Genomic DNA, 20542 nt, shown 5'->3' with positions numbered 1-20542 from the left:
CTGGATGATACCTAAGGAGGAACAGTGTCATGACGTTGGAGACACCAAATTGTGCAGGATTGTAACGTCAGGGGGCGGTGGGTAGAGTTCACGGGGGTGACGTTTCGACGCAGACGCCATGAAACGTTCTCGCTACGGGCGTATGGATCGCTATCGGGGTGGCTGCCCCCGCATACCTCGAGGCAACCCCGGTGAGGCCAGTTCGTCTTCGCACGTGTGCACGCGACCCCATGTCAATAAGAGACCTATCCGTGTGTGTGCGTCCAGCACACGCGTCCTTGTGTTCCTCGTCGACGGTTTAGCACGAGGCCAGCCCTCTTCCCTCCTAAAAAAGATCATCTAAGTTCTCCCAAAAGGAATGTACATACAAGACTTCTTCGTGCTCTTCGAGTGCTAAGTTCAAGTTGCTTTGTGAACGTTATCGAGCGCCTCTTATGGATTAGGATACCTTAAATCTAATCTACGCCTAATCCTACTCTTAACCTGATCCAAATCCCTTTCAGTGACAAGTTGAAGGAATCAGTGAATGAAAATGACAAGTGTTCAATGATTTTAAGTTATGGTTTAAAATAACTGGAAGCATAATTTCGTGAAATCTGACACTTCCAGTGGGAAAGTAAAATGGAAATTGGTGTGTGAAAAGTGTGAAGTAATTCTGACTTATCATTTGGAGCATCTCGAGCCTAACCCAAAGGACTAACTCAACTCATGTACGTAGCAGCCATAACTAAAAATTTGAATTCTCAAGTAGGGAAAATAACTTAGCACCTATGAATAATGGAAATGACGAATGGAAATATTGGCAGAAAATCATGGTTGTAGAAAGTATGGAATAACAGAATTTCGTGAAATGGTTCTTCCACTTGGTTCGACTTTGTGCCTGGTTTCCCAGCTTCAGTGCTGTTCAATTTGGAGGTGGTTGGTTATGTAACGTCAGCTATAGAGGGGTTGTCGATGCAGAAGTGGTACACTTAGGCACAGTCTCTGAATCCTGTTTCCTCGAGAACTGTGCACTTATTTCGTTCCTTCTGGTCGATTGTTCTTTCTAGAAGCTGTGAGATCTCTTTCCCTCTTACGTGCTTCAAGGGGATGAAGAGTAAGTGTTGCTGGAGAGTCGTTACCCGTAATCAGTAGCACTGACCAAGTGGATCTTCGATTCTTCACTGGTTCGTAACTCTTGTGATGTAGTTCAAAGGCACTGTCCAAAGTAGTTGAACGACTATTTTATTTTGTTACCTGTTTCAACTCCTTTTGCTGACTCTTAGCACTTGCAAATTTCTCTAGCAGTTTTCCTAGAAATAATTATTTTAATATATTTTTATATCGTTATGCTTCATCACTTACCTCAGTTAGCTCATAGGAACATTTATAAAAATGACGAATCCTTTTTGTCCATACGTGATCCTATCTTCGTATCTTTCTCCATCTGTACGGGTCAAATAAACAAACATCTTCGAGACGAAAAATTTTTGTCACGTTAGAAAACGGTGGTCGAACCAATGATTATTAATAATCCAAAGGGAATCACAGCAGACCGAGTGACCGAGTAATACCCCAACATATATGCACACTCTCGGCGATCGATATACACCCTTTTAAACCCGAGGCCTGATCCGTACGTTACTCTGTTCTCGATTTCTTTATCGCCTATCCGTGCGAATAGCCGCAATGATGGTAGGATTGACACCGTGTCAGCGACCCTATCATTCATGGATAAATGTTGGAGGGTAGAGCTTGCTGCTTTTCCTATCCATCAGCGAGTTTGACGATAACGTTAACCTGCATTTTCAGCTTTGCGCAGGTGTTGTTCGTTTGCCCACCATGTCCTGTTGATTGGCATTCACCTTCGTGCGATATCGTTGCTGATAGGTAACGAGTGCTGAGAATAGTTTGCTATAATTTTAACTGTATTTAATCATACCCCTATGCACGAAGATTTTTATCGATGTTTTGTGTAAAGTACGATGTAGAAATCAGTACCAAATATATCAAAATTAGGCTATTATCAGCACTGATTGAGGATTAATTCCTTTGATCCTTATCTTATATACGAATTTTTGAATTTTACCTGTAAATGAAGGCAACCGTGTACGTATAAATAGAGATAATAGTAATATCTTGTCGTTTGATTTATTATAACTCTGCAGCTATATCGATTGTCTTAATTATGTTAAGTAGGATCATCCTTTAAGCTGATTAGACTTGAACGAACGATTCGGGCACGATTGATCGATTGAGTGTATTTCTTAATGAGAGAATGTAGAATTGATTGATTCGATTTGTTGACTTCTGGCTCGAATATGAAATGTTGGGATTTTTAACAATGTTAAATGGTTGTGCTTGTTACTTCTGATAAATGGCGATCTTCTTTAGTTTCCGCTTGGCGTTCGCATGATCGTGATCCCATTTGTGGGTCAATCGATACGTTCTCTTCCAAACTTGACGTTAATGTGTATTTATATGATTCGAATCGCCAAATTGCTGCATTTCTTCTTCTTTTATCGGCGTCCTTGAAAATCCAGAAAAACAGTGTCTCCTTGTGCCATTTTCTTCTACGTTGCTGATACTAATCAAATAGTTACGTGAACGGCGTTGGAATATCGAAGGCAAGTTGCATCTGCAAAAGTATACGACAAGCGTGAATTATTTGCATAATTTTTCAGCAGGTGGACTAAGTCCATTCCTAATATAACTAATCCTTAATCATCACATAGAAAAAGTAGGTTGTCTCAATCGGGAATACAATTTTAGCATTCGGAGTTCAATCTATAAACCAAATCGTAATGCAAAATCCACAGTTCATCATACACAGCTCCAAAGTTCATCACCAGCAGAAGGTTCGATCAATCGAGCTGTTAAAATTTCGCATCCCAGAGTTCGAGTTCCAAGCACCCAAACCTAACGAAAGACTCGAGTCTCTGGTGCCAAACCAGAGACTCCATAATCCCAAATTCCCTTTCACGGTATCCAAAGTTCATCTTGCAGCGAATTCAAGTATCAGATGAAAGATGCGTACATTGCCACCCGAAATTCAACTTCGCAGCATGAGAACATCTCACAGAAGACTCAGAACTCTGCTGACGACCTCAAACACCGTGGTCCCATCTCTCCGCACCTATACCGCGACTTCTCGATTCTCTCGAGAACCTCAACTCGGTCCCAAGTGCCGCGGTCCCCAAAATCTCTAGAGGCTCCTCGTCCCGGAGCTGACAGTTTGAGAGCGACCGGCGAACTGGAGGCCTGGTCTGATCGCGGAGCGCATCTAAATCCCGTGAGGCGTAGTTTCTAACTCGCGTCACGTGACACCGGACTCCGCGAGCGGTTTGTCGCGTTGGAAATTGAAATGTTCCGCGGTTTAGCGCGGCCCAGTCGCTAGACATCCTCTGGCCCGTCCACATTAGCGTTAGGAGGTCCACCGTGGAAGAGATCGCATTGTGTCTGGCGTCTCGAGCGACTTTTCCGTTTCCCTCGCTGCGGATGTGTTTAATCTGGTGAGTCTAGACGAACGTATTCCGTCATTGTCCACCCTTCCGTGGACCTTAACGACCGTGTTCCTTCTTTCCTCTGCTAATCTTCTTTGTCCAATTTTGCTCGTTCGCCTCCTCTTCCTCTCCGCTCTCTGGGCTCACTCTGCACTCTCAGAGTCCATTGGCTACTATGGCCAACCCGTTCTGAGATTGTGAACAAGGATTTCTGCAGGTTCTCCAGAACCTGGTAGGCTTTTAACGGTGTGCAAACGAGGATTTTCGATTCTAAATAGACTCTCGGTTAAGTTTGTTGATAATTAACTCGGATTCGTGGAAAATTTAGAGACAACTGTCGGGGAGAGACGGTAGCCAATATTACGATGTCAGTCCAGTTCGTAAGCTTCGTTTAGGGACCCATTTTTGCATACATGCATCGTGTATGTAAAGCCCGTTTCCAATTGGAAATCTTCGGTGAACCTGTTTAATACCTATTATCGCTGTGTAGCTTCTGCATCGAGTTTGATAATCGTGCTGCAATCAGATCGCATGCTGTCAGTTAAGTAAAGTTTGCTCGTCGATCATGGTGATTAAAATTATCGAAGATACCGCGAAATTGATATTTTTAATTGGTATTTGGGTGCTGTTGGGCGATGTTGAAGTCAGTGGCAAGTTGTAATCGATGATTTTAGGGATTTGGAACGTCGATAGGTATATTCGTGGTGGTTTTATCGACGAATTTTGCATTTTGAATTTGGTAAAACGATGATATGGCATGAAACTCGTATAGTACGAATAAAAATAGTGTGCAGAGAGTCAGAGGAAAGATCCGCTGCTATTAAATTGAATCTTAAATAGAATGGAGTATCGGTATCATTGTACGATGACAGAGAATTAGTAGAGTCGTGTATGAGTACGAATATAGACTGTGTTAGCACCCCAATAAAAACGCTATAAACCGTAATTGATTGGTGAAATAAGAACTTGTATCGGGTTAAAGTTGCGGCTAAACTCTCGGCGACTTGTTACGACTTCGTATTTCTAATTCGCTTTATTAAAGAAAAAGTCGGATTTTTCTGTATTGTTAGTATTTCATTATGTTTTTACAGTTTATCCAATAATTTATATAATTTCTTCTAAGCAGTTTCACCCTCGGATTTGACATCTATGTAAAAAGACAGAGAGCAAAATTTCTCAAAATAATCGTCAATTATATTTTTACAATGCATTATAACCTTCTATTTTTATTTTTCTATAACATGGGAAAGTAAAAAGAAAGAATTTTTAGATATTAATAAAAGCAAGAAATTTTAATATATTATTATAATACATGATATATTACAATTTTATACTTTTATTATAATTTATTATACTAAAAAAGAAAAATAATTTCTTATTATTATTAACAGTATTTTTTTTTACAATTTATTAGAAGCAAAAAGGGGGGTCCCCCTATGAAGGGATTTCTGAATTGCGTTATACATCGTGCTGATAATATTTTGAACATTTCTTAGTTTTATTACAGTTCACCACTAAAAAATAGAAATAGTTTCTCAATTTTATTTTTTACAATTTATTATAATTTTCTGTTTTTTATTCTGCTGTAATATGAAAAAATGGAAAGTGGCATATCGTATAAAAGAATTTTTGGTTATTTACTGTAGATTTTTGACATGTTTGAAGATTTCATTTGTTAAGCTGTGGCTAAATGTGATTTCTCGATTTTAACTATGATACGATTATTCTAAGAAGGATAATCGGTCGTCGATATGATGTCACGCCAATTGGAATGGACAAACGGTTCAACTATTGCATAACCGTTCCCTCATCGATCTTAATAACCCTTACTTTACTACATTTACGACGAAAAATAGGGGTCATTCGATTAAAAATTGAGAAATCACGTCGGGATTTAAGGGAACGCACTGTGACTTCCTGAACCTATTAGTTTCACTCGTTTAGCATCGTCTATTAATCCTTTGAACCCCGTATATTTTTATTGCTCGTCTATAAATCGTTTGGAGACGATAGATGAACATAGGATAACGATTAAATTGCCCGAATAATTTTCTATTCTCGTTTATTCTGTTATTTCTTCCTTGTTCGATGCATTGGGTTCAATATGACGTTCAGTAAAGAATATTAATCTACGATTTACTTCTTGCGATTATTTTTCAGTTCTGCGAGTAAATATTTGTCGATTAATCGAGGGTACAATAATTTATAATTTACTGCCCAAGTTTAGTTTAACCAGCCAAGCTTTAATACCCGGAAGTGCCTAATACACTGGCTTCCAATGACTGTCGCATCAATGGTCATCAACTTCGATACAGAAATTTTTTCAAAATTTTTTTGGAAAAATATTCGCTTTCTCTTCCATGCCTACTTACATACTCGACACCTCAGCTCAAAGTCGATTAAATATCACGCAGATATATTTATCCTAACTCACTGGGATAAAATTGAACCTCGAACTCTACAACGAAATTAAAGAAAAATGAGAAAACAAATGAAATAAAAATGTAAGCGTCTAAAATCCAATATATTATATTCACATAAATATTTAATATATATTTTACGATATGTCGAAAAGAAAATTCGTCAGATAACGATTCGAATAGTCATGATTCAGTATATGCAAGAAGAATTTTCTCAAACGTGATCGAGGTCGAAAATTTCTCAGGATTTAGGGATTTTCAGGTAGCAATCATCAAACGACAGGTGGTTTAGTCATCAGGTGGCAGAAGTGATTCGAAAACTAAAATTAGCTGACATGTATTCCCGGTGACATAGTTTCTCAGCTGAACGTTCATGAGCCGGTCGACGTGTTCCCCCAATGTGCTTTGAGGAAGTAAGCATTAGGAGATCGATTACTTTACTTAAGCTACGTTGCACTGCGTTCGACGCAAGGGCGTCGCTCAAGTAGCCAAAGGTGACGCCATCTTTTTTTCGTCTATACTCGAAACTTCCTCCCTCGACGTTTGCAATCATAGAAATAAATATTTTTGCGAGAAATTAGGTATTCTTCACTTTTTTCCTGTAAAAATCCATCGTTAATTCTTGTCACCGAATTACGTGCGATATTTTTGGAATGCACGAATGTTCGAGGTGGACAGATGTTGCAGCCAAAGTACACTGCTCGAAATAAAAATGGAGGAAAAAGATTCTAGTGGTTTGTGTCTCGCGTTGTTTTTATCTGGTGGGTGCAAGGGAGTTTGAGATTCGAATCGTTGAAAAATTTGAGAACGATGTTCCACTTAGTTTGAATCATTTGTAAATATATTTTACTCATTATTGTCGAGCAAATTTGAGCGGGAAATTCTGCTTAACTCGAGCAATCTACTTCATGTTGAAGTAGCCAGTGCGAGTAAATAACAAATGTGCTTTTCTGTGAATGGAAATAATTAGGAAAGTCGAAGTGCTGATAAAATATGAACGCATAATAGTGCTTGGATGGAGCAATCTATGCAATTACATAAGATTGATTGCGAATGAATTATGAATGTGATCTTACTCGTAAGTGGAGGAAGTTTGAAATTTGAAGCTCTGCGGAAGTTTAATTGTGCTTAATTTGACCAGCCGATGTAATTGTAAGGAATTGAGCATGAGTAAATTATGGGGTTGTTTGTGCAAATGATCCAGTGGTTGCAATAATAACGAAGTTGTTTAAGAAAGTGATTTTGTAAAATTTCATACAGTGACAAGTATCATTTCCTCCTTTCATGTAAAAGAAAAATTTCAGAATGACAATTACTCAGATAAATGATCCTTTTGAGTAAATTTGAATTTGAAGGTTGTCACTTATAATTTGCTATAAAAATGAAGTATGAATGATGAAGAAATAGGATTTCCTTGTTACTCAATTCTGACCAGATTCTTTAAATTTTCCAGGAGAAACCAGCGACCACCGAAGGAAGTCAGCAAACATAGTTGTCAGAACTTTTTAAGGAAGAAGCAACCTCATTTCCGGCGTAACAGGTGAGCATGATCCATCTCTCAATTTACAGTATCGTTGATGATAAATTTCGATTCCTTAAAATATCGTTTATACGAATTAGAAAGGAATTAAGCTCAATTCGCAGTGATCGCGTAGCAAGCTCTCGATAAACAGAAATTTGCATAATTCTCCGTAACCCTATTATTAACCCTCGAATAGAAACGAAATTGAAAGTAACATTTTGCAACGCCCCATCATCAAAAACTGACCTTTCTGTAACCAAAGAACTCGTATACTACCGATACGAGTTAATCTGCGAATAATTTACAAGTTATAGTCATCCTTAACTGCCACGCAATGATCGTTAGACAAAGAAACACTGTAATGTTTACTTCCTCTGTAATCTCGTGAACCCGAATCGAAGCCAGATTAATCTCAACCAGATCCGTCGTTACGAAATGATCGTCTCATCAAATTTATCTGGCGGATAGATGGAAGATATTAGGAGCATACTTGAAAAGTATCTGTCAAGGGCGAATTGCTGGATCACTCATCTTTCTACGATCGTTCGGTGGCCGAGAGAATCGAGACAGACGTTCACGTGCGACATCAACATCGATAAGCTTGAACTTGTCAGACGCTCCACGAATGCCGCTAACTCATCTCTGGTATCTGATTGCGTAACCTAATCGTCCACTATGATTTTAACCTAATTGTTTTCTTCGTCGCTACGCTTCCAGATTCTGAGTTTCCCGTTACTCCTCTAATTAAATTAAAACGCTGCGTTAAACGTTTCTGACTTTTAACGATCTTACAAGATCCCTGAGGGAATGATCAGATGAGACGAAACTATTGAACGAGATACGTCGATTAATCAGTCTTCGTTTCTAATTTTAACTACTCAGACGATTAGTAATTAATGATCACCACCTATCGATTCGAAGCAGGATTATTTTCATTTAAGATAACAATTGGTTGGAAAACTTGTTGATTTGTAAGCATATCGATTAGCATCGAGGGATTTACCTTGGTTTGAGAAGATTCAAGTTAGTCTAAATTGATCCAAATTGAGTCTTGATCTAACTTAAATTGGGATATGATCCATAATGTTGAGCACTTGGTCCAAACACTCTTCTTTCATATATTTGATACTTCAGTTCAAATTCTCTTCTAGATTTCTTCTAGATCTTCTTTTGCGTCTTCCATTGCAGATTGCTTGGATCTACACACTCTTCTTTCAAATCTGCTTTACTCTAAACACTCTGTCCTCGTATCTCTATGTGACCCAAGCAGACTTCTTCTGAAATATTCTTCTTTTAGATCTGCATTCCTCAGACCTAAGGAATCCCTTCTTTCAGACATGTATCATGTTTCCTACATTTCCATTGTTAAATCCAGATGTCCGATAATTGTGATAACGTGTCGATTAATCCTGCGAGATTTTCGTTTCCCTTTATTGCCTTCGACTCGTCTTAAAACAAGCGAGATAAGAGAGACTAGGTTCGTGCCTTTCGTAGTCAGTACAGTCCCAAATAACCTTTATTCGAGGGGTACACTAACCGGAAGTCTCGAAACTCGATCCATGTCCGCGTTAACCCACGATGCCGCGTTGCGTCTAGTGAATTCGCAGATGAGTAACCCGTCTGACAGATTTCACGAGGTCGGAATGAATCGTTGACACAAGCTCGTCTCGCGTGACAAGTTAAATTCGGCGCCCATTTATCTGTGTCAATGGTCATTATCGCATACAAAGCCACGTTCGACATGATCCATCAGCCGAGACTGGCTGGCTAACGACATCATTTGATCATTGACATTACATGTTGTGATTATCAATATGAACGTTCATGACGAAAAATTTCGTGGATCGTAAACTTTAACGAACATTTATGGACTTGTTGTTACGAGATAGTTTAGTCTTGATTTTATTCGTAGAACACATTGACGAAATTCATTTGGGAAACTTTGGGATAGGCTATACATGATTTATTGACTCCGGTAAGAGGAGGATGAAAATTGGAATGTTACTAGAACCTAGTGATTTGAATTTCGATTTCTGTCGAAGGTAAACTGTAATTGTAACGATACTATGATTTAATAATTTATAAATGCGATCCTCGCAAAAGAAATTCAAAATGTTACTAGAATCTAGTTACTTACGGATAACGAGTATTAATTTTTAGTGAATTAACTTTGTAAAGTCGGTAATTCGATTATTTCGCGTTTCAATCAGAATTTCTCTTTAAATTTGTTATTTCTAGAAACAGACGGTCAGATGCTCGTTCACGCTGATTTTAACGCATCATCGTGTCTCCACAGATGATCATTATTCAATCAAAGGGAAATCGTGCACCGGTTCTAGCATTATAGCCTCTGTGCTCTTCATACGATAATTAGATAATGATTTCCTTATTTCTGCATGTTTTCCCATTTCGAAGAATCAGTTCGTGTTACGACGAAGACGAGGTCTGATTTTCCAAGCACCAAATGCGTCGATTTCATTCTCGAAATAAAACACGGAGCGGGAGCCATCATAAGAACGAGACTCGATACTGAATTCGACATAACCTCACAAGCTTCCATTTCGATTAGAAATCCGTGTCCCAAACTATAAAAGACATAACCTTACTAAATCAGAAAATGCAGCCTTACCTACAGAAAACGCACTCCTAACCTCAAAGGCCACCGTATTTCCCGTCACAGATACTTGAAAGTTTCTCACTTTTTCGCTTACACATTTCTCTTCGTTTCATCTCGTTTCAATGATCGTCCCGTTGAAAATTTCAAGTAGATCGCGTAGATCTTTCGGCATAGTCCAGGAACGACGGTTCGTTCCGAACGTGGATCAATTGGCCGCGCAGAAACGGCGAAGTGAGAACGCACGCTTGCGATATAACCTTCAGTAAGTTAACTACACATTTGACCTCAATGCAATAATTAAGAGCAATCAGTTCGCGAAAGAATGTGCTAAAGCTACGCGCGTCGCCGCGGAACCGAACAGATTCGCAATGATGAATTGCCATTTTTATATACATACGTCGACTTGTTCCATATTCGCCAATTGATTAGGAGCCTTAATGCGCGAGATCTAGGTCGAGCTTTTGATCCTGACGCGTTCCAAGCGCCATCTACCGCGACGCAGGATGCAAGGCCTGGTTGCATGGCGCAAGGGGTTCCCCGGTTTCTTGTCAGTTACTCGCTCGTATATTAGCGGCGGGATCGAGACGTTTATTCGTGGCTGGGAATTTTCCTATGTCTCGTTCGAGCTGAATGAGTCGTGGAAGCGTTGGATGCTACGGGAAGCATGGTTAGTTGAAAAGGGGGAGTCACTGAACGAAAGAGAGCTGTTGGTATATTCTACATACGCAGTTGCTAATAATTCCTCACGCATACCTCCAACTCTGGATGATCAATTCTTTGTATTCCAATTTTATATACTTGGTTAATTAATATTTACACAGTCGGTATTTTTTAAATTCGCGTTAAGTTAGAGTTACTCTTTAGAAATAACCAGTTCGAAGCTAAGAGAAATTTTTTCATCGCGATAGTGATTAGTAGCCTTTAAAATTCGATATCTATCTTCGAGTAGGTTTCGTTTATTCGATGATATAACAAATTTTCTGTGTGAAAAATACAGAAGTGGCACGAGAGATTAAGGGACGAACAAGATGGAGAACGCAAAGGAGGAGACGATTAATATGCAGCTGATCGGTGCTGAGAGTCCGTACAAGTATGTGTGATTTTACTTAAAGGCTGAATGGTGAATAAACATGTATTTAAATCGAAAATAAAATTTTTCATTCTAAATGCACGATATTTTCATAGTATGTTGAGGTATTCTTTAGTTTTATATTTTGCAAGTAGCTATGACAAACGTATTATCAAGTATCACAATTATTAACGAAGCTTATCTATAAATCGTGGTAATTTGAACGCCTATGAGAAGGTAATAAAGCCGGGTAGCGTTTGAAAATTCGATAAATAAAAGCTCGGGGACATGGATTGCATTTGCAAATTGATGCGGTTGTAGAGTTAATAATGAAATTGCCGGAAGTGGTCTAAATGCATCAGAGGTCCCAATATCGCCGACCACAAATGTAGAAGACTACGACCCCCACAAACATCGAAATAGGCCGAATCCGACATCGTGAGTATTCGATATTTTCCCAATATAATCAAATAAATTCTCAAAAAATTGTCAAAAATTCTATGCTATTATCTATCACATCGATCACATCTAGAAAAATAGAAAAACAATTCAAGACAAAATAGAATACTTTATTATTCTCTATGATCTATATCATTCACATAAATATTCTGAACGAATGTTCAAACAATTTTCAAACCTATTTAATTTTAAAAAGCATAACTTCAAATTTATTTAAACGTAATTCAATGCTGCCAGATGCATCTCTTCGTGAAACGTTTCAATAAATTCTGAATAACTGCTGGATAATCGCAATTGAGACTTCAAATTTAATTTCTTCAATTATCCAAAAATTTCGATCACCCGTCTGACGTTTTTTAATTTTCAGGAACGCGGAGACCTTGATACACTTGTTAAAAGGAAGTCTAGGCACAGGGATACTCGCTATGCCAAACGCGTTCCGCAACAGCGGCCTCGTGACCGGTGTGGTAGCCACGGTGATCATAGGGGTGTTGTGCACTTATTGTTTGCACGTACTAGTGAAAGCTCAGTACAAACTGTGTAAACGGTTAAGAGTTCCTATATTGAGTTATCCGCTGAGCATGAAATACGCCCTCGAGCAAGGGCCTGGGTGTGTCCGATGGTTCGCACCCTATGCACCGTAAGTACACCATTCGTTGCACAGACACTCATACACGTACTCATACATCCACCGACATATGGCATAAGTACCATTTCTGAACTTTCTTCTCCGTCAGTAGATTCTCGAGGCTTAACTCGAGGAACTCCTGAGGATTGTTCTCTAGTGAAGTATCATTGAGTAACGTTTCGAAATTATTCGATTGGCCAAACAGTTTTCCATTCCATTTTTCTGTATGTTTCATATCTTACCATCGTATTATGGTCGAAGTGCTTTTTATGGGTTTTTCATAGAAGGAATAACGACAGCACCTGAAACGTATGATATAAAAATTATTAATGTGACTCTAACATATTGATTTAAAATTAAGAATTTGATATCGTAATAAAATTTTGATATAAAAATTATTAATGTGACTCTAACATATTGATTTAAAATTAAGAATTTGATATCGTAATAAAGTTTGGTTTCGAAAAGTTAACAAAATTCGGAATACGTTGTTGAGCATATTTCTTTTTACGTGTGTTAGTTACATGGAAGCCAAATTTATCGATAAATCTCTGGTACTGTTTAATTCGCGAAGAGTTAATTATCAATGAAATGGTACGAGTTAGTTTGATTTAGGACATAGTGATTCATACGTGAAATTAGTGAGAAAACTTCTTGGCCAAGCCGATAAATTTTCGTGGGGTATTTTGAAGTCGAAGATCAGGGAATTTAATCGAAATCTCGAAGACTGATTCGAGGAGCAGTCGACGTCTGACCAAAATCGACTGATTCTACTTGTTCGATATCTAGTGTAGTTCGGAAGAACTTCGAACGGTCTAATAATTCCAAATAAAACGTATGTAACGAAAAAAGAAAAAAAAAATAACCTAATTTACAGAAAATAATTTACTCTATAAAAGATACACGTGATAAAATAATTTTAAAGGTACTTGTTACATACTTCCGCATGAAATTCTCTTTAACCATGAAATAATTAAAATTTATATTAATAAAAACGATAACAATCTTGCGAAAGTCACTGTATTTTGTAACTAAGATCGAATTATATCCACGCTTGCAGACAAAAGAGTGGAAATTGCTTTAAGACAGGCTTTGAATAACCCAATTGCATACCTCAGGAATTCTAAATTCCTTTCTCACTGATACGCAAGATTAATTCTCCTCTTCATCTTCTATATAACAATCGGCATTCTCATAGCATCTTCAAATACTACGATTTCACGGTCTCTAGTCTGTAAGAATAATAACAGAAACGAAATAATTTTTCCCTCATTCACAAGCACATAAAGCACGCACAAAATCACCTCACCAAGCGGCTCGACGATCTTTTTTCAGCTGTAACATGAAAGTTGCTATTATATTTGCAGAGGACTCGTAGACGGGTTCATGATTGTGTATCAGTTGGGAATATGCTGCGTTTATATCGTATTTGTAGCGTCGAATATCAAGCAGGTAAATAGCAGGCGCCATAGATCAGCTCTGTCGCCAAAGGCGAAGAATCAGTTCTATGAACCTTCCCTTCTAGACCAAAAAACAAGTAAAAAAAAAAAAATCGATAGCAAAGAATATTATGCAACGAGTCAAGAAAAACCGCCGAATAAACGTGTACGAGGCAAAAGAAAGTAGAGAAAAGACAGAAAGATATATTAGTAGCCATCCTGATTACGCTCAAATAGTGCACCCACGGTTAAGTAACGTTATTACAATTGTCGATGTCGCGATATCAATGAGACGGATATAAATAAGTAAATATAAAAAGAATAAGTGCGAGATAGGAAAAGAAAAATCGAGAAAATAATCCAAAATAATGGGAAAGTTCGAAATTCATCGACACCCTCGTCTTTCGTTCTTCTGTTCGTAAATGCAGGTGGCAGACCAGTACTGGGAACCATTGGACGTTAAGACCCACATGCTGATCTTATTGTTACCGTTGATCTTGATCAATTACGTTAGGAACCTGAAGCTGCTGGCGCCATTCTCTACACTGGCAAACGTGATCACATTTGTGGGACTGGCGATGATTCTAGTGTACATGTTCAAAGATCTGCCCTCGGTGAATGAGAGAGAGATGTTCGGTACTCTGCGAAATTTCTCTCTCTATTTTGGCACCACGTTATTCGCGCTGGAGGCCGTTGGTGTGGTAAGTTTCATTTACGTTTACGTCCCTTTCCTCCATTTTCTTTCTTCCACTCCTTTTTCTCCGGATCCTCCTCCCCTTTTCTTTTCTCTATTTTTCATCCCTATTTTATCCCTATTTTTCTTTATACATCCTTCGCAGAATTCTTTGAGTTTCCCTTATTTTAGGACACAAATTTTATTGGACATAAATTTATTATATAAATTTTTCATTTTAACTTGCCAATTTGGTTTTGTCACGCCAATGGTATCATAAATCTCTGTGACTTATACCACGATTTTATTTATTTGGAATTATGCCAAGCACTGTATTGCAAATACCTAAAAATTGCAAATAACTCACGATCTAGAGGTATATTTTAAATATTCGGGGATCGAAGAAGACTTTAACAAATTAACATAATTAAACTAAAAATATTCGATGATAATAAGAAAATAATAAAAATAATTCTTCTATATTTGTGTCTTCGGAAATTCTATAGAAATTTACGATCGTATAGGACTATTCTTAAATTTAGTAGAGAAAACCATTGCTAGGAGTATAGACGAGAGAGAACGTTCATGCGATCGAGAGAGACGACGACGGAATATTTCCAACTTCGACGGAGACGCGCAATTTAGAACAATATCTCGTCGATGCATTGGTTTTTCAATTTTACCCTACGTACCCTCGATCGATCTATCATTTGGCCTCGTCGATCATTCCCCGTGACTGTTAGGCAGAAACGAGTAGCCTGCGCTTAGAATAGATCAACGGCGCTGCCGCATCGTTAATAAACAAATAACTGGCCACTTACAGAACTTTGAGATTGTCGTGATCAGATCGTCAGTACGTCAATGCAATCCCTGTTATTATTCCCCAGTTGTTCTCATCCTCTGCGCGAGATCCCAATGAACCTCAAACGTCGAACGATCTGTCCATATTTTAATTGCGAAAATTAAAATACAAATTTTTTTCAGCTTAATATCGATTTTTCATACTTTTCAACAATTTTCAACAGAATTTCTTACGAACAGTAGATAGTGAAGTTGCAACTTGAGTTAAATTCTTCAAATTTGTAATTATTCCCTAGTTTTAGATAGATGGGGAAAAATTATCTGCATATCTCAGATGATTAGGAAACGTCGAAGATCAAAATAAAAATTTTAATTAAAATTCTAAAGTCATGGAATGAGAGTATTATAATAAAAAATATGGTAAAAATTCTCAATAAATTTTTAACTCTTTAGATCGAAAAGATTGCTGTTTTAAATTTCGAATATGTAGAAAAAATTAATACTAAAATGATATTGTGTATTTTCCGAATTTTTGCAGGCGTGTGTGAATTTTTGAATATGACAAATTCGCCATTGCAGATTATCGCTCTGGAGAACAATATGAAGACTCCGCAGTATTTCGGGGGATATTGCGGTGTGCTGAATATCGGAATGACGGTGATCGTAGCCTTGTATATTCTTATGGGGTTCTTCGGCTACATAAAGTATGGCGCCAAGGCTGGCGGTAGCGTAACTTTTAATTTACCACCCGAAGAAGTGTAAGTGAGCCTCGTTTCACGTTCTCCATTTTGTAAAAGCGTTATCAACGTGCGTTACAATGACGTTCGATTTTCAGCATGGCGCAGAGCATCAAAATCATGTTCGCGATCGCCATTTTTATTACGCACGCCCTCCAAGGCTACGTCCCAGTCGACATCATCTGGAACACTTATTTGGACCAGAAGATACACAACAGGAAACTCTTCTGGGAGTATGTTTGTCGTACTATTATCACATTGGCCACGTGTAAGTTCGTTAATCGATTACGTTTAAGCGCCATCTTTAACCGATTTTAAAATAACGAATTCGAAATTTTCATCACTGGTATGAATCCATCAAAAGCAAACAGTTCGTTCGCGTAACAATAGCAATGATCTCTAATTCGAATAATAGACGCTTAAATAACTATATTCAGTCGGCAGAAGTTCTGTTAATTGAGCATTAATTAAAACTTTGTGCTAATAAATCCAGCATGTAACTCTGTAACGTACTATACGTATCGTGTATATCCACTCATTTGTCAAATTGATTAAGTCCACGAACCAAGAGATATAAATTTATTTTAAATGTAAAAGTCAAAGATTTTGACCCTCGAATTCAAAAAAGGAGTGGAGTTAGTCGCATTTGCCTCTGATTGGTTCACATAAAATCGTATATGGTACATATATTTTACTGTAACGTATACTATATACAGGCTACATGGTGTTTACAATGTGATTCTACTATACCACAAAACGATCTTTCCTTTTCAGTTACGTTGGCTATCACTATACCCAGGCTGGGCCTTTTCATCTCCCTGTTTGGCGCCCTCTGTCTCTCCGCCATTGGTATCGCGTTCCCGGCCATCATCGAGATCTGCGTGCTCTGGCCAGAGCGGAAATTCGGGCCTTGTATGTTCATGCTCCTGAAGAACATCTGTCTGATAGTGTTCGGCCTACTAGGCCTCGTAATCGGCACGTACGTGAGCATCGTTGACATAATAAACTCCTTCAAGTGAAACTCGCGGGCGACTTTAGGCAGGAACGATCGAAGGAAGGCAGGCAGAGGGGAGAGAGCAGGATAGGAGAGGAATGGGAGATGAGATAGAGTTCGGACATGCTTGTTCGAGTATCGAGAACGGCTTCGTCACAGTTTCATAGCTTAATGAGCGGCGCCTTTTAAGTAGTCAGGTACCTCCAAAGCTGGGTGTCTTTCTTAGTGAAAAACTGCGAGCAATCAGAAAGCATTCCGGTAATGCTTCGCGCCTCGCGTGAACGCCGCCATTGTTAGAGCACCTTAGGCCGAGTTTAGATGTCTTATTAAGCTGGAGAGTCGTGTAGTGTTGAGTAAGAGGAAAATAACGGACGTCGACGAGAGCTGAGCTATTTGGCTCGTGATCGTCGTTGCTGGTCGCTGATCAGATCTGGCAGAACGTTGGATAACTAATTTAATCGTCGCTTCTTGCTCCTCCAACGATTGTCAATGATGTTGGGCTGTTTGGACAGTTCGCAGATTATTTAACAGCTGGGTTTTCTCTTAAGCAATCAACGAGATCCAAAGCGAAACCAGAAAATCGTTTGAGGGGTACAGTGAGAGAGTGCTATCTAAGGTACGAGTGTGTCTTCTTCTGGGAAACTGGGATACACGTGGGAAAATTTTGCTACGTGTGAATCCTTGACTTCTCTCAAAATTTGTCGAATGATAATTCTTTTATTCCGTTTTCCATCGAATTTTGATCGAATTTTTCTACGAACTATCCAAACAGATAGTTATCGGTACGTCGTATCCGAAGTTCCATTCCTGACTGTAGCCGTGTCCCCCTAGTGGGAGATTTTGGTACTTCAATAGGATATTCGAATTACGAACTTAGCAATACATTGGAGTAAAGAGGATTTTCTCTGAAAGATGACTAAAGAATTTTGCAGTAGAACAGGATTTATGTCGAAAATTAAGGATTATTCCTAGGTTGAGGAGAAATCTGTGCAAGTGAAAATCCTTCCCTTTCGAATTAGAAGCATTAGATCAAACGAATAATCGTCCATTAAAGATACACGCATTTCTTCTCAAAGAGGATTGCCCTCAAACACGTGCCTACGTAAATAATTAATATCTAACTCACTTTAGTCGCACTGCCTGAGAGCACTTTGAATAGAACGAATGTGTTCTTCGAGTCGCTCGTTTTATCCGAAAGTATTTCAATGTAATTTACTCGTAGAAGGCCAGGTAGACTATGAATAAGGACTAATATCATAGTTAGTTAATTAAGATATATAGTATTACAAACGTCTAATTCAAAATGGAAGGACTATCGCTATTAAGCTGTTTAGCGAAACGATCGACCATCCAGCTTCCATTGACGCGATTCTCATGATCGATAATCCATTATACGTAGTCTATTTCGAAAGTAACAAGACTGCTTGAAAGTTGATTAATTACTTGGGTCGATGACCTTGGAGAACTATCATACGTGACTCTTCTTCGTTTACGTGTCGAACGATGCCCAGCACTGGACTTACAGCGCTCTTCGAAGAAATGAAAATTGAAAGAAATGACAAAAAAAAAAAAATGGAAAACGAAAACCAAAAAATGGCGGAAGAACCGTCGATGAATTCTGTCGCGACAACCGAAACCTGTGATCGAAGATTTTATAGAGGAACGAACGTTGCATTTCTACCGAACTGTTGATTATCGTCGTTGAACGAGTTTACAGACGTATATACGAGCGTTGATTGTTCTTCAATTACAAAACGATGTGTCTGCAAGCCATTCGAGGACCTTTCTTTCGTCTCGGTGATACGAGTTACTTATGCTCATCTTTTGGATACTCGATATTCGTTATGATTCAGATGTTGACAAGGAAGTTCGTTTCTCGATGCCGCATGGCAATCGGGGAAAGTATCGAAATATTGAGGAAATGATCAGGAAGATAGACTCGGTGCTATGGAGGGGGATACACGTGACTATAAAAGTCGAAAAGCAGCGTATAGTCAGTGGCTATACGCGTCGAAGGCAGAAAGCCAGAGAAGCTAAAGCTGTTAACCAAAATAGCACATGATCATGACTATAAGGTGGAAGACAGACCGTATAGTCACGAATTATGTCAACACGGTCAGACAAATTGTCATTGTTAAAGAAAATGGCGTGTAGTCATGACTATAAGGGCGGGAAACCCTTATAGTCGTTGACTATACGGTCTAAGCCAAAGAATATGCCAAGTAGTCGTGACTATAAGGTAAAAAAGCTTAATCTTATAGTCATATAATACAGGGTCAGCTCTGGGTTACATTTGTGACCAAAATACATTGTCAAACTTAGATATCGTATGCTGCTTCTCATAGGGATGAGAAGAGATCGTGAATATATAGGCGTGACTATTTTTTTTTCGAATTTGTAATTCTATATGAACGATTTATGCTTGACAGATGTTTAGTTAGAGACTATGGCATATGTATGTTGACTTTAATATCAGGAGGATTAGGTTATAAATGCGGTTATTACCTCTAACGGTAACGTGAGTGAACGGTGCCTAATTCCACTTATAGTCGTAATTTGCGTGACATTTTTCGTCCCTACGAAAAGCAAAATACGATATCAAAATTTGGACATATATTTCGATTACACCCTGTCTATAGAATCCGAGCCAAAGAAACCGTAGATCCTAATCGTCTCAAAAAACGTTCGCTAATCGTAAGTTGACGCAATAGCAATTATTCCCTGTAGTCACAGAAATATCTCGAACAATCGTTAAACGGTATTCAAAATATCATTAAGTACCGCGATGCAAATTATCCTTTCAACGCCTGAATCACTTGTTCGCTTTGATCGTACACCAGGATGGAGAAAAGCAACGAAACACAAACGGATTAGATGAAATAATAATAATAACACTAGGAAAAGAAGGAAGGTCTAATCTAAGTTGACTGACGCCAGCAATAAAAACCGTAGCTCGACGTTAATGCTTTATTTTCTATTCGTTCGTAAAGCTTGTGTAACACGCGATACTCGTGGCTGCGAATCAAACAGGCTGAACCTAAGATCAAAGTTCAATACAGAACACGTATCATGAAAACGAGATGCACCGCTACTTTTGTACCGTCACTGCCGGGAACTCGCTCGGGTCATTACGCAAGTCATGATGACATAGATACACACACATACACGAGAAGATTGGTCGCGACCTCAGCGCCAAGTGATCAGCGAGAAACGACGCACGCGTTCTCCGTTCATGCGGATCGAACGAAAGGTCCCGACGCGAAACGAATTCGCCCAAAACCCTTTCTGTTTTTCGCGCTTGTTAACGGGGCTACGATCGCACAATCGTTTTCGACCTTCCGCCGATTTTCGTTCGCCATCTCCGTGACGCTTACCGAAACGTAAAGCTTCACTCGGTTTCACTCATTTTTATCGAACTTTTCTACCGATATTTTCTTCAATTTTTTCTGGGCAATATGGTTCATCGATGTGACTGTTATGGAGGTTAGGTTCTCACAACGAGTTTGTCGTTACTTTCCAAGTGGCGTTTTAACATTTCTTGCTTCGTGAAATATTTTGTACTGTGTAAATGTTGTAATATTGTTGTTAAGAGAAGAGACATTGAGTACTGTTGAGTATTGAAATATATATCAACGTGTTAGTAATCGCAGGTTGGAATGAAAATTAACACGGTTAAGGATGATTATTGTTCGTTATATATG

The 20542-nt window shown here is 38.6% G+C and overlaps 1 protein-coding gene across 3 annotated transcripts; it reads left to right on the top strand.

The window, feature by feature from the left end:
* LOC108545334 (proton-coupled amino acid transporter-like protein CG1139) lies at positions 1–17663 on the top strand. 3 transcript variants are annotated; one of them, XM_017896883.1, is made up of 10 exons: positions 1–710; positions 7356–7442; positions 11039–11131; positions 11432–11548; positions 11937–12209; positions 13565–13649; positions 14065–14337; positions 15690–15868; positions 15946–16115; positions 16622–17663. In XM_017896883.1, the coding sequence occupies exons 3-10, from the start codon at positions 11070–11072 to the stop codon at positions 16864–16866; spliced, it is 1404 nt and encodes a 467-aa protein (XP_017752372.1). In that variant the 5' UTR covers positions 1–710; positions 7356–7442; positions 11039–11069; the 3' UTR covers positions 16867–17663. The 3 variants fall into 3 exon arrangements, with proteins under 3 accessions (XP_017752372.1, XP_017752371.1, XP_017752374.1); XM_017896882.1 differs by lacking the exon at positions 1–710 and adding an exon at positions 3303–3491; XM_017896885.1 differs by lacking the exons at positions 1–710; positions 7356–7442 and adding an exon at positions 10647–10708.
* The last annotated feature ends 2879 nt before the right edge of the window (positions 17664–20542 follow it).

Source organism: Eufriesea mexicana, unplaced genomic scaffold, assembly GCF_001483705.2.
Source record: "Eufriesea mexicana isolate 0111107269 unplaced genomic scaffold, ASM148370v2 scaffold395, whole genome shotgun sequence".
NCBI classification, from domain to species: domain Eukaryota; kingdom Metazoa; phylum Arthropoda; class Insecta; order Hymenoptera; family Apidae; genus Eufriesea; species Eufriesea mexicana.
This window is presented reverse-complemented; position numbering and strand designations above follow the sequence as displayed.

What these genes read in the sequence shown, in the direction of transcription:
- LOC108545334 (XM_017896883.1), top strand. Translation starts at nt 11,070, where the DNA reads ATGGAGAACGCAAAGGAGGAGACGATTAATATGCAGCTGATCGGTGCT. An exon ending in GGTGCTGAGAGTCCGTACAA is followed by an intron (nt 11,132 to 11,431) that starts GTATGTGTGATT and finishes ATGCGGTTGTAG; the next exon opens with AGTTAATAATGAAATTGCCG. An exon ending in TGGTTCGCACCCTATGCACC is followed by an intron (nt 12,210 to 13,564) that starts GTAAGTACACCA and finishes TTATATTTGCAG; the next exon opens with AGGACTCGTAGACGGGTTCA.